The sequence below is a fragment of the Lagopus muta genome, chromosome 5 (assembly GCF_023343835.1).
Source record: "Lagopus muta isolate bLagMut1 chromosome 5, bLagMut1 primary, whole genome shotgun sequence".
Taxonomy (NCBI): Eukaryota; Metazoa; Chordata; class Aves; order Galliformes; family Phasianidae; genus Lagopus; species Lagopus muta.
In genome coordinates, this window is record NC_064437.1 from 26193731 (window position 1) to 26208117 (window position 14387).

At 39.5% G+C, this 14387-nt stretch overlaps 1 protein-coding gene across 6 annotated transcripts in view; it reads right to left on the reverse strand.

Annotated features, from left to right (window-relative positions):
• Positions 1-14387, reverse strand: part of RABGAP1L (RAB GTPase activating protein 1 like) — a 201187-nt gene that overhangs the window by 80121 nt on the left and 106679 nt on the right. For 5 of the 6 annotated variants that reach the window (XM_048944161.1, XM_048944163.1, XM_048944160.1 and 2 more), the window contains exons 15-17: positions 6427-6501; positions 2927-3052; positions 1740-1883 (exon numbers count right to left, since the gene is read on the reverse strand). In XM_048944161.1, coding sequence (XP_048800118.1) covers positions 1740-1883; positions 2927-3052; positions 6427-6501 — 345 coding nt within the window. Of the gene's footprint in view, positions 1-1739; positions 1884-2926; positions 3053-5149; positions 5166-6426; positions 6502-14387 lie in introns of those variants that run through there. The other variant, XM_048944165.1, reaches the window with a different exon arrangement.

Consider the following 14387-nt stretch of genomic DNA (forward strand, 5'->3'; position numbering starts at 1 on the left):
TGGGTGAGTCATGAACATTAGGAGCAATCTTCTGATAGTCTGCACTGTTGCCTCTGTATGTTCTCAATACACACTGCCCCACTGTTTCTCAAGATGTCTGTATGTACCTTCTCACTTGAAATCAATTTTCTTATCACTTTCTGATTTTAACTGTTGTACAGGATGCTCCTTTGGTTCTATATGACTGCCCTCCACAGATGCTAACCAGTTTCCCTTTCTCTGGCAGAATCCCGCACTGGTTTCCCTATGTCCCTTTCAGATTCCATCACCTTTCTTCCCAGAGTAACTCCTTCAGACACGCTGAGATAAACACTGCCACACGTGAGATGAATGCAAATATTTAAATCCATATTAACCATAACTAAAATCTCTCTACAGCATGTTTCACCTTCAAGCCTAATGCAATAAGAAGTACACGAGCTTCAGATGGGATGCAGCTATACTGCTAACACAATAATCACCACTTTGGAATGGCATTCTGTACTTCCTGGTAAACAAGTTCTTAAAATGGTTATCTCCCAATGCAGCACTATATCAAGATCAGAACGAAGAAATAAAATCAACCAACAAAGAATGATCAAATCCATTGAAGACCATTCTAAAACCTAACTCACAAAGAACCCCAAGGTGATCGAGGTATTTTGTTCTCTGTTGGACAGCTATCTCTGCAAAAAGGAGGGCAGAGACAGGACAAACCAACAACTGTCATTCTCCTATTTGCACACTTAGTAATTAAGGCACTGTGAAAAAGTTAGAGCTCAGATATATCCAAACTGAAACATATTCGTGTGTAAATGTGGAATCCATTCTCCATTATTACCTGTCACACTCACTCGGATACCTGGAGGTATTAACCTTTTTTTTTTTAATAACTGAGCACACATGCAAAGCAACACTCTTAAGGAAAACACAGCAAGTTATGAATTGCAGGCTATATTTGTTCTGCAAGGAATGTTATCAACATCAACATGTGCAGCAAGCCTGAGAATTCCCAAGTAAAATACTTAATGCTAAAAAATGTACAGAATGAACCAGAGTCAACAGTGTTTCACATTCGTGAAACCCTCTGCATCTGAAAATGCCAATCATATACACGTGTACACAAATGTACACACACATATATATATGACCACCTCTCCACCCTGACTTCCTGATGACAAAAAGAAGTGCTAACATCTCACCAAAATAAACACTCCTGACGCCATTTTTGTCTTCAGTCAAAGCGCAGATGTGTCTACAATACAGAAATGCACTATTTGCTATGTGGAGTCATGCATTCCCCTTAGTTGGAATAACAGGAAGGAGAGAGTTTCATTAAAGGGTACTGTTTAGAAGTTCCCATTATTTGCTGAATACCATGCCATCAAGTCTCTGGGTGACATTCTGAAATGCAAAATCTCAGGAGTTTTACCACTAAAAGCCTACGGGGTATCTTCTGGAGATTAGAATTTCCAACTTTGAATAAACTGTGTAACAAATTAAATGAGAACAGATGTGTACATCAGATACTGTTAATAAGATCCCTTCGTACAGAATGAGGCAAATCACAATTTTAATTTGAAAACCGGACCAGCGTTTCACTGAACATCATCTCTTCAATATAATCATGGTTTCTGAAGAATTCACTACACACAGTTAAACTGCAAATGACTCCAACAAAATGAAACACAGAAAGACAGAAGTTCTTAACACATTCACGAGGTGGAGAGAGGGCTTTCTGATTCAAGGGTTTTTCTTACCTCACAAAGTAGTAAATCAATGATGTGGAAGACCATGCAGAGTGGAAATTTGGCAGTAAAAAGAGTGAGGAACCACTGGGACGCGTACATATGAGCTTCCAAGTTGAGGTCTGAGAAATGGCTATACAAATCAGGCAACTGCTCCTGGAGTACAGGAAAAAATAATAAATGCTTCAGTACTCCTCCTTAAAACAGGATCATCGTCTGCAGTGTCAGTAAGTACCAGGCTGCTGAAGACTGAGAAACAATAAAGTGAAATCCTGGCTTCTTCTGAGCAGCAGTAATAAGTTTCTTTATAACTTTTAGTGGTCACGGTTACAGTTTTAATGAGATACAGTTTTAATGACATTTAATAACCACTATGAATTCTATCACAGCATCAAACAATATACTATTAAATTATACTGAGAAATTACAAAATCTTCAATAAGGGAAAGACAGAGTAGCTGTGAAACTTACATCATGTACAGATATATTTTTAAAAGTTATTTCTTAATCATGTCTTGTCGTTTATAAACTATTCTGTTAAAAAAGCAATAGATACTGGAACAAGCTCACCTTGCAGACCATGAAGTGAAGCTAGCTCTACTAGTTAGCTTTCACTCTGCAATAGAAACCCAGGTCAGGTCTTAGTGAACTGCTAGTAAGTGCTTATTAGTCAGAGCAATGGTGTCAAACTTGCAACTTTTTCTTTAACTTGCTCTGCATAGGACATAATTACACCCGAAAAAAGAGCAATGCACTGAAATCACAGTAAAATGACCTACAGTTAATTTGTATTTCATAAGTGTCACGATGTCCTGATTTGCCTGACCTCTTAACCACCAGTACAACTCTTAGAAAGCAGGACACTGATAGAGGCAGTCCGAAAGACTGACCTTGGCCTTAGCAGAGCAGAGACATTCTCTCTGTGTAACATAAGAAATTAGGGAAGAGAGAGAGTGAGCAAACTGACAGACGGAAAAAAAATACAACAGATTAGCAGCAACATCATTATATGAAAGGAAAAAAGAAATTATAAGTAAATCTGATTTCACAATGTTTGGATGTAGGTATTAAGCTTTCCTGCCTTGGTTCTATTCCACCTCTAAATGAGGGGCTTTGCTGTCCAGAAGGTGATGGAAACAAAGCACCAGTCCCCACACCAGTATTCCCATTTATTAAGTAATTTCTTAGTCTGGCCCCACCTGCATTAGCTTCTCCAGCTGGAAAAACTTGCAATGGAGATCTTCAAAGTTATTTCTGTAGAGGTCCCGCAAGCCATAGTCATACATGATTTTCACAAACACACAGAATGCCTGCTCCTCTGGCATCTGGAACAACACACAAATGTGATTTTAAGAACTGAGCTGAGGATGGACATTCTTTCCACAGACAGACACACACGCACACTTAAATACCTTAAGATGAATTCAAAACCAGGGATGTATTAAATTTTCCAGCAAAGCACTCAGAATTTAGAATTAAGCTACTCAAATCTCAAGGGGATTGTTCTACTTGATGGACACTCTGATGTGGCTCTGTAAGACTTCCTCTGAAGAAAAGGAGGGATCAGATCATGGGCTCATGTCAGTATTGCATCCCTACAACTATACTTTGTGCCAGTAAGTCTGAGATCCATCTCAGGTGCAGAAGTCCAGCTTTAAAGCAGAACGCAGCAACAAACCACCCTAAGACACTGACTTCTACCATGCAAGACTTGGTTAGTTGTAAAATATGCAGAACCATATAAACCACAGAGGTTATAACCAACCCTCTGTGAGAATAATGCTTATCTACTCTCATCCAAACCCCAGAGCGTGACAATCTCTGAAGTCAGGTTTTCCATGATGAATAAAGTGGAAATAAATGTTGCCTTCAGAATCTCCTTGTGACCTTGAGGCTGGCCGATCCCCCCTGCTAACATCATGGTATTTTTTTCAGAAGCCCAATCTCTGTAAACTCTATTTCATGTTGGCCAAAATTTCTCACTCAACAGAACTTCAGAAAGCAATACAAATGACTGTGTGAGCCACTCTGAAACTGCATTTGTTGGCTTCAGTCCACTGAGCACCGAATTTGTGGGAAGCCCTGTGTCATCACATCTCCTTTGTGCCCTCAGGCAACAGAATAATAAGATAGGCACAAGCAGACCCCAAATCAGGTCTTCAATCACATGCAGGGGGAAAAAAAGACAACTTGCTTTTATGGGCACTGGATTGTTATACGGGAAAACATTCATTGAGTATCAAGAATGACAGCTCTTGACCTTCTAGCACATTCACTCATCCACTCCCATGCCAACCCCTTATCAAATATCAGCAATTGATGAAAGCTCAGTATTTTTCAAAGAGTCCCTTGTTATTTACCTCCAGGGTCTCATCATTTCTGGTTCATCCTATGATTATGCCCTATCTCCAGGGCCACGTGCAGACATTTCCATTTTCAGACAGCATATGCAAAAACAACTAGTTAACATAAACTGCCAGGTCAGCTGTTAGCTATCTGTGCAGGCTAGATTCACCTAGAACAAGCTCTTAGGAATCTCAGAGCTCTTATGAATCTCAAAGCTCTTATCACCATTCTATCTGGACAGAACAATCCCCACTGACAGCTGATCAAGGCTGCAGCTAAAGGAAAGGAGAAAAAAAAATTACCCTGACCAAAAAGCTTCAGTCTGCTCCAGAATAAAATGAAAGCAAACGTACATTTTTTGCAAGGTAACAATTATTTCTAATAAAATGACAGATGCTCATGCACAAGCACACCTACCTTGCATGCTCAATCAGACACGTGCAGTGACAGTCATTCCTCCCCCGCCACAGGGAGAGGGAACAGAGGTGAGCACTGGGCCAAAGACAGTACAGGCAGAGGCCATGGAGTCCTCACTCTGTGGATGCAGGTTCTCCAGCATTACCAGCCCCAAGGATTCAAAACTTGTAAATGAAATTTACTTTGTTGTTGTTGTTTTTAATTTTAAACAAAACCAATTATTTGGAATTACAAAAGCCAGAAATTTGTATTTTGTTCTTTTAAAAAGAAATATTAGTTTTTCACATAGTAGCATCTCCAAGAGTCAGTCAGACAAAGAAAGCCAAATGCAGTGAGACTGACAGCAAATCTTATTAGAGATGGCAACACTGGTCCCCTGAGATTAGAGATTACCTGCTCATCTTTGATGGCAATTTCACCAAAGCAGCAAAATCACAAAAAGCCAGGATGGAAGTTCAGGCTACCCAACCATCCCTGAAAGATATCTACACTGAAAAGAAATATCCTGTCCCAGAAGAGCAGGGGAAACGAAGGAGTCTAGAATCCATGCAAAGACTGGAGAGTTAGAGGGGGTTGTACAAGCATTCACAGATGCAGATTGGTTGAAGAATTTGAGAAAAACACAAGTTGGAGGATATCCTGGGAAGCTCCCAACTTACATGAGTGACACTGCTTCCCTTCCCCCCTTTCTCTGATTATTTCAGTTTAATATCCTATTGTAAAAGCAAACATTATAAAGGGCATATTAAAATGAGTGCAATTGCCATTTAGCATTCCCTGCAAAACAGGGCACTTTCTTCTAACTCCAGAAACACTAGAAGGAAAGGAAATTCTCTACTGCAATGACAGCATACTACCAAGAGAGAGAAGCTAAATATTAGTCGAACACTAAGAATGTGACACCCATTCATTTCTAAACAACTTGGGCATTGCAAATGGATTATCCCTCCAGTGGAAATTAGAAACCTTCTTTGGGTAAAAAAAATTACTTGCAAAGTAACCAATAGATATGAGCTGATTTGTAGAATATGTGGGACTGCAGTAACCTAACAGAATGCAGATTAACTCTTGAGGAATCTCAAGTTTCTCTGTAGCAATTTCACATCATAGATCTCACCTGAAATTACAGCTTGTGGTTAAATAAATCTGAATTTGATTTCCAGGTGGCTGAGGAAGAGCATACGTAACATATGTGCCACAAACATCCTATGCAAACCCACGGTCTGTAGTGTATTTCAATCATGATTAATAATTGAAAGCCTGACAGAAAAAGGCAATGGGCAGAAAAAGAGCTGGTGTTGGGATCTTAGGCGTTTTGTTCAGAAACTCTTCACAATATCTACCAGTATTTGAATTTGCTTCTTTTCTACTGATGCATCTAAGTTAAAGCATCTCACAAAATACAAAAATCATGTATTTCTCTCCCCATGTGTTTACACCTACACGTGTATGTACACGAAGTGACAGGTCAACGTTTGTAAAGATTTTGGTTACAGGCTGAAATATCAACATTCAAATTCAGCTTTCATTCAGAAGAATTTATAAAATGTCCTCAGGAGGAAAGGTATTGCTGAAATTGGTGGGCATGCTTTCTTCTGTGAGCTACTCTGAGAGCATCTCCCAAATCTAAGTTCCTCTTAATCACAAGGGGAGTTTACGTACCGGAGTACTAAACTCAAAGAAAATCTAGCACATCGCTTTCTGGTTTTCACACAGAACTACTTGATAATTTAATGGATTTCTCCTAAATAAATGAAATCTACATTCTTAAAAACAGAAGCTGTTATTCACTATTTGCCAGAAAGCAAAAGCAGTAAAATAAATTTAGACAAATATGAAACAGTGCATATCTGTCAAATACAATGTTCCAGTACTTCTGATTTTAAGGTTCAAGGCTGCTCTAAGTATCAAAGCATTCATTTAGCAATTAACTCACATGAAGCAGTAGCACAGCTGCAAGGAAGGACTGTCCCTGGCAATAGCCAATGTCTTCATCGTAGACAGAATATGCCTAGAAAAGATAACAGTCAACATATATTTAAAATGCATTTATTTTTCAAACTGCATGAAAAGAGCTGGACGCAATTTCTCTTCAACTAAACCAGGGATAATTCTGCTGAGGTCAGGAGTGTAAGAACGGGAATGATACAGCAAGCATGAGCTAAGAAACAGGCAACTGTGGGTTGTGTGGGGAGTGTGCTTCCTTCTTTGGTTTGGGGAAAGCAAATCTTCACACTGTGAAAAAAACAGGACTCGAGGTCATCTGCTAGAAAACCACTGAAAACTACATGGAAAATTTCATCAGAAACAGTTTTTCCACATCCTTGTTATGCAGAAAAATGAAGACAATTATTTTTATCTTCCTTTATGGTAAGATGGACGTGCTATTTTTTATTTATCACTGAAAATAACAAAACCTTCCTTTCTTCTCTGCTTCTCAGAGACAAGATGATATTTTGAAAGCCATGTTAGAGGATGTTGATGATTGGAGGAAACCTGAGACAGTAAGTAACCCAGAGCACGACTGACAGGAAAGAGACGGCCATCCTGAGGGAACAACGAGGTTATGGTGAGGGAAAACTGCAAGGCCAGAGCTGCAGGAACAAGCCAGCAGCTCCTCCTCAGTCCGTATCCTCTGCAAACATACCTGTGTGCATTCCAGTCCTGCATGCAGGCTCCAGCTCCAGAGCAAACCTTCCCTTTACAGAGAAAGCACTGCATCCATCATTCTACCAGGAGCTGAAGTGAAACTGACAGGTGATTATCGAGATCTTCATTCTTGCCCTTCCTCAAAACCAGGACAACACTTGCCAGCTCCCAGTCAACTGGGACCCCTCCAGATTCCCAAGATCATTAAAAAACACTTGAGAGTCTTCACAGTGCCTTCAGCCAATTCTTTGTCTCAAAATGACATTTGGCTCCTTTAAAGCCAAGAGTAATAACATAATTGCCACTAACTTCTGCCAGAAACATTGGAATCGAAGCCAAAATACATGTCAAGTCTTAAAACCATCTTTCCTTTTCCATTCTGACTGGCAGAAACCAAGAAACAAATATTTCTAAGGAAGTCAGTAGTGAGCCCAGTAGGGAAGACTTTCATCAGGAACATAAACTGAGCATTCTCTTAAAGCTCACTGTTTAGCAGCAACTCATCCATGCATTTCCTAATACGTTTGTCCCTTGGCCTCTACTGCTTACTGTTCCTTAACAGAGGAAATAGAGGTGACCATGATCCCAATCTACTGCTCATTTTCACCAGTCAAGCAACTACAAGATGACTAGTCAAGTACACTGCTGAAAATAATAATTAAAACCATCACTTGTTAATAATCAACAATAAGCAGCCTTTATCTCTACGCTCGCCAAATCTACCGGTCTATTTTAATTGTGCAGCAGTCCTAAAACATGCATAATTTCTGTCTTGAAAGGCCAGCTCCAGGTACATGAAATTACAAATAATACGTGTGATTGACGCTTTCTTCATATTAAAAGAGAAACATTTTAAATTAACAGCAGCAACAAAAACACATAAGGTAAAAATGAAATGATCAACCTTCATGGTAGCTCCCTCTGTTGTAAGAGGGAGTATTAGCATAATGGCTAATTGTTTGCTAAAAACAGCACTGACTTAATCCAAACCAGCTTCAAGACCATATATAAACTGCTTTGCAAACTGGCAAGGATAAAATTTAAGGTAAGAGAAACTATCAGGAATGTAAACATATGCCTTTGAGACTGGGAAACAACATGAAATTGTGGCAGAAGATGGAAAATGCAGGGTAAAAAAAAAAAAAAGCAACCCCAATCACATCACTCTGCATTTTAAACACAAATACGAAGGAAGAATAAGGAACATTCTCATGATCAACTTCCTGAGCACAACAGAAGTAGTAATAAATCCATTTTCAAACATAACCAGAGCAAGAAGGCAGAGATTATACTTGGAAAATACATGATGGAGGTACAAAAGTTGTGTTTAAACTCCAGCACAACATCCACATGAACTTTCTTTGTGCCTGTGTTATTGCAGAATAATCACAGACGCTGTCATTCTGCTGGAATGACTTCCTGCAGGGAATGCGTTGAAGGCTCTGTCTCCAACCGAACATCAGAAGAGATTATAAATCAAAATGAAGAAAAATACTGAACGTGTACTTAGAACAGATAGCATGGACACAAAAAGTTTTGAAGGAAACTCCCCACAGCGTGATCCACACGAGCAGCTATGGCCAGATACATGACTGTCATCTTCAGCTCAGGACAAGGAATTACGACAAAGCTGAAAAAGATTCTAAAGATTCTAAGTCGAAGCTACGTGATATGGGCAAATAAAGATATATATCTTTTAAACTAACTCTGCAGAATCAACATGATTTTATTTCACTTGCCCAAAGCAAATAGATTTTTGACTTTTATGCATATTACGTTTCCAATTATATGTATACTTTTAGCTTTAAGTAACCTTGGGGACTTGATATTGCTGAAATACGATGTAATTAACCGAAATATCCTCAAAGATGCTGCCTACAAACCACAATAATGCTATGTAATTAAGAAAAGATCTAAGATGAATTATTTAGGATTTATTCTTTAAGGGACTTAAGAGCATTAACTTTGATTTTCCACATGAAATACGAAAACAAAACAAAATCCCAAATCTCCCACTTCCACTGAAGCCGCTGTTTCTTCTAATTTCAAGGGAATGGTATTTTTCCCATGATAACTTGTGACAATGCTGTAAACTTCTAGTTCTTATTTTTTCAAGTTCTTTAGGAGCCTCCAACAGCAATACTTCAATTAACTGAGATCTTAAATATTCCCTTTCTTGCAGTTCAGATTTAATAAATATTCTGATTCTGACTTAAAGCCTTCTTTAATTCTCTTTAACTCAGCAAAGATCTTATTACAGAATTAAATCATCTTTTCAATAGTTATCAGTCTTCCACAGAGAACTGCGCGGTTATTAAGCACACTGTTAGCAAACAAACTGTTTGAAAGCTAAGGAGTCTCATGAAATAAATGAGCAGTAGAGAACCATGTGCATATCTGGAAAGTGAATGAAGAATCCAGAAATGGACCAATCTTCTGTAGAAGAAGAGAATGGTGAGGCAGTGGAACAGGTTGCCCAAGGAGGTTGTGGATGCCCCATCCCTGGAGGCATTCAAGGCCAGGCTGGATGTGGCTCTGGGCAGCCTGGTCTGCTGGTTGGTGACCCTGCACATAGCAGGGGGTTGGAACTGGATGAGCATTGTGGTCCTTTTCAACCCAGGCCATTCTATGATTCTGTGATTCTGTGCTTCTGTAGATACAATAATTCCATGCTAATTCCATTCTACTGGTCAGTACCATTGAAAATCACATGTGGAAAGGTTGCTTATTGGAATGCAGTAACTCAGACTCTGGATTTCTGCAACCACTCTGTGTGAGTCCCAATGGTCTGAAAAGAGGAAGTTTACAAAGGTTCATCTTGAATTCCACACCAACTGTTTTTTGCCATTTTTCATCTTCACAAGCATGAAAATGATTCCTTGTACTTGCTGAAGGTTCACATGGACTTGAAACAACAAAACATAAAACACTAACTCATAAGCAGCTTACAATCACACAGCCTATTTGCCTCAACTGCATTAATTGCAACAAATTAGAAATTAAACAGACTCCATGAAAAAGTATTTCTATAGCATTTGTCTCATGAAAAGATCTTCCTCATATTTGCCAGAGCTTTCACACGCTTCCCAGCAATGCAGTGGGAAAGGTGCGAGCAGAGGAGCTACACATCCCCATCCTCATCTGCAAGAACACCATCTCTTGTCAGCAGTAATGTCTTCTGGCACAGGGAACTCTCACTTCTCTGAAAAAGCGACAGGCACTCTGGCAAGCTGCTCAGCAGCCATACTACATATCCAGGATCTCGACCCCAGAAAAAAAGAAAATGAAAAAGGAATGCAAGACTTTTTGACATGCATGCCTGGTTTGTTCTCACTACTTACCTTTGTGTCACTACAGAAATGATCTCAGGAATCAGTGTTTGATACAGAAATGGCTCTGTGCTGAAGGGAAAAAGACTTGTGCAGAGTCTGAAGAACGTGGTGCCTCAAGAAAACACTCAGAGCTGGAGGCAGCCTTCTCAAGCAACAAGGAATTTTATGACACGCTTGCTCGCTGAGTGACATTGGTGATAATACACTTTAAAGTGCCACACCTAAAAGGAGAATTTAAAACTCCGTACCTGAATTTATTGCAAGGCTAACAGTCTGAAAGCAATGATATTTCTATGTCTGCTTCTATGTACTGCATCCTACAAGGAATTTCTGTCTTCACTGCAGACTGCATTTACCCGTTTATTGTGCATCCCCCAGAGGCAGGTATGTGTGCACCCTACCAGCCCAAACCATAGGCTCAAAGAATGAATAAGTGCTCATGTTCTCTCATGCAGGCTCCTGAAAACAGTGAAGTCTGATTCCAGTATTCAAGATTCACAATCCTGGCCTTTTAACCAGCACAACTCAGTAGAAAATCCATATGCAAGAACAGTACTGCTGCTTCCTTGCTGAGCACAGATGCACAGAGAAGGAACCAATGTAAATTGAAGACGACAAGATAGCATTAAAAATCCTTTGCATGAAACAAGACAACAATATTTACTGAAATCGCTCTTCAACCCAGGAGTGAAGAAAATAAACAACTAAAAATAGATGAAGAATAATTCTTAACTAAATCTACTTATGCTCCTATGTGTATTCTAAAATACGATAGACCACTACAGGAAAGAAAGAGATCTGCTCTTTGACAAGGAATTAAACTAAAGTGGCCAAACACCCATTTGTAAACTAGAACAGTAGCTAAAAAAGGATTGAGAAAAGAATATGCACACGGTGTCAAGAGGTCGTCATCAGAATGAAGGCACCGCAAAGAAGTGAATATTTTTCATGAAAAGATAAAGGGCAGACAGTTTACAGAACAGCATGTGGATGTGGCTCTGGGCAGCCTGGTCTGCTGGTTGGTGACCCTGCACATAGCAGGGGGTTGGAACCGGATGAGCATTGTGGTCCTCTGCAACCCAGGCCATTCTATGACTCTATGATCACATCCTGGCAAGTACGACCGGGATTAGGATAAAACTACAAATCTGATACACCAAGAAGACAAGTAACAGTAACAAAACACATCATGATAGGAGTGATTCATAGCCTTCCTTGTGCCTTTTTCACTGACACCAACTCTGAACCTCTGAAAAACCCATCCATCTACTTTCACAAAAGCAGGGAAACGCTGTGTCTATTGTTTCAGCCTGCCCGATAACATTATTAACCCTGATAAATTGAGTTCACTGCAGCAAATTCAGTTTCTTCTATTAACATCACAGCGGTTGTTTGTCAAAGAAGAGCTACTGTAATCAGAAAATTAGAGAAAACGTATCTCATATTAAATTGTGCACTGTGTACGCTCCAAACAGTTAAGAGAACTATTTCTGTCACACGCCTTGATTCCCTGGAGCACAGAGCTGCTAACTACATATGCAAGCATAGAAGTAGGTCGAGAGTACTATCCTGTTATGCGTTGTAACACCGGGAGCAAACTCTTTAGATAAAGCTTGAATTTTCAGAGTATTTTAACAGAAAGTCTGCAAGAAGCACAAATATTTCCCAAAGATGTTCTCTCTGAGCAAATATAGTTTATGTGATGTCCTCCAGTGAAATCTCAGATCTCAAATCTGGAACTCTTTTCATTCCTTATCACCACCGTCAGCCTTACAGTTTATTTTTAGACACCTTACTTTGTCACATATACGTTCTGAAATTGAACAAGTTCCCATCTTCCCTGATTTCCTACTGTTCTGAAGAAGAGACTTAAGAGATGGAACTAGAACTGACAGACCTGTTAAAATGAGGCAGTGAGCTTTTAATGGTTTCCCTTTTTATCTGACAGCTCAGATCATCTCTTGTTTCAGTGGGGCACGGAGGAAAAGCTCTTCTTTTTACTCTCCCACTTGAGGAAAGACCCCTTCTGGCTTCATTCAATAATCCCATTCTTCAAATATCTCATTTTCACGTCAAAAGAAGGCCCTGAGCACACAGCGCTGTTCAAAGCTATGTCAGCAACCTAAAGCGATTATTAGAATGACACATTTATAAGCAAATTAATTAAATTTTAACACTGTTCCTTTGTAAATGACCAAGTCCATCATAAATGCAAGGTCTGGTCAGACACAGACGTAGAACAGAGCTCTATCACCACTCAACAAGGACGAAGGGCTGCTCAGAAACCTACAGAGCAGTTAAGTCTCATCTCCACACTGGCAAGAAGGTACAAACTGGCAAGAATAAAAGCAGAATACTTATGAATAATTCAATGCCGAAGATTCGATATGGCTGCTGTATAGGAAGCAACGCTTCACAAATCCTTTTTTTAAGGAACCAACGAGCACACAAAACATGAAGCAGTCAGTGCGGCCCACGAGGATTTTGGAAAGACATCCAACGAGATCCCTTCCCAAACACTTTTAGGCAATTAAGCAGCCACAGGAAAAGGCTCAAACAATCGATTAGAGGACAGGAAACCAGAAGAAGGAATAGTCAGTTTTCACCCACTGAATGAAGGCAAAGTTTCTCAAAGAACCTCACATGAAAATGTGCTAGAGCTGACGCTATTGAAAACATGCATCAATCTTATAGATACACATACAAATAGCACAGTAACAAAGTCTGGTGATGACACGAAGCTGCTGAGAGTAGTAAACTGAAAGCTGACTGCAAAGACGTCATGTAGAATCTGTTTGTATCAATAGAAGGTGGCAAAATGGCAGAGAGAACTCAAGAGAACTTTTCAAGGGAAACACAGCCCTCAAACTGATTCGCATGCTGATGGGCTCTAATCAGAAAACTGAGGAATGGGAAAACCAACACCTGCTTTTGCAGCTCCTTTCTGAGCAGCAGAAGCTGAGATTGGGAGAGCAGGGAAAGCTCCTGGCCACGGAAGGTGAGCACAGCCCTTCACTTCTGCTGCAGGCAGCCCAGGAAGGACTGAAACCTCTGCCCCTCTGAAGTTAGACGTAGTTGTTTAATTCTGGATATGGCAAGCAAAAGCAGCTGCAGCATCTATGAAACAGGGCCGCTCAAGTCATTCTATTCCTATCTAAGCTTCATCCATTCATACATCCTTCATTACTTACAATTCCCTTCTCTGTGCCACCTACAAATCCTTAGCAGAAATGATTTTTCTGTTTTCTTTCAGACGACGAACGAAAGCACACCAAATAAACAAGTGATCTTCATGACACCCTGTTTGAAATGCATTTAGTTCAATGTAGCTACGTTTAGAAACCTAAGCTTTAGTCAGCTTTAATTCCTTAACGTGCATTTTATTATGTTCCAACTTGTCCAGCATTTTTATATATATATATATATATACACATAATTCTTTTGTATGGCATCAGTTCTACAAAATTGTTATAAAATTGCCTTCACCAAAGGAAACTGTATTTCCCTTCCTTATCTTAGCCTGTCAAGATCTATTTTCAATAAACTCACAGGCATTCATTATAATATACTTCTCACATTTAATTCCTGATAAGCTGAATGCCATTCCATCATTTTTCACTTAACTGATCTCAAACTGACAAGCCCGTAATTACCCACATCATTCCAGTTATTCTTTTCAAAGCCCTCCAAGATTAGCGAGGAATCAATGTAATTGGTCCAACATCCTGTCTGCTTCATTCTTTGCTTTTTTTTCTCTAAAAGAAAATGTTAATGCGAATTATTTAGGTTTGTGAACATCATTTTAATAACCTAAGCAGGTATTTTTTACCCACTGTCCAAATTACTGTTTGAATAGCAGACTGCATCACCACCACATTTATCTGGAGAAGGAGAATATGTATCAATATACCCCAAA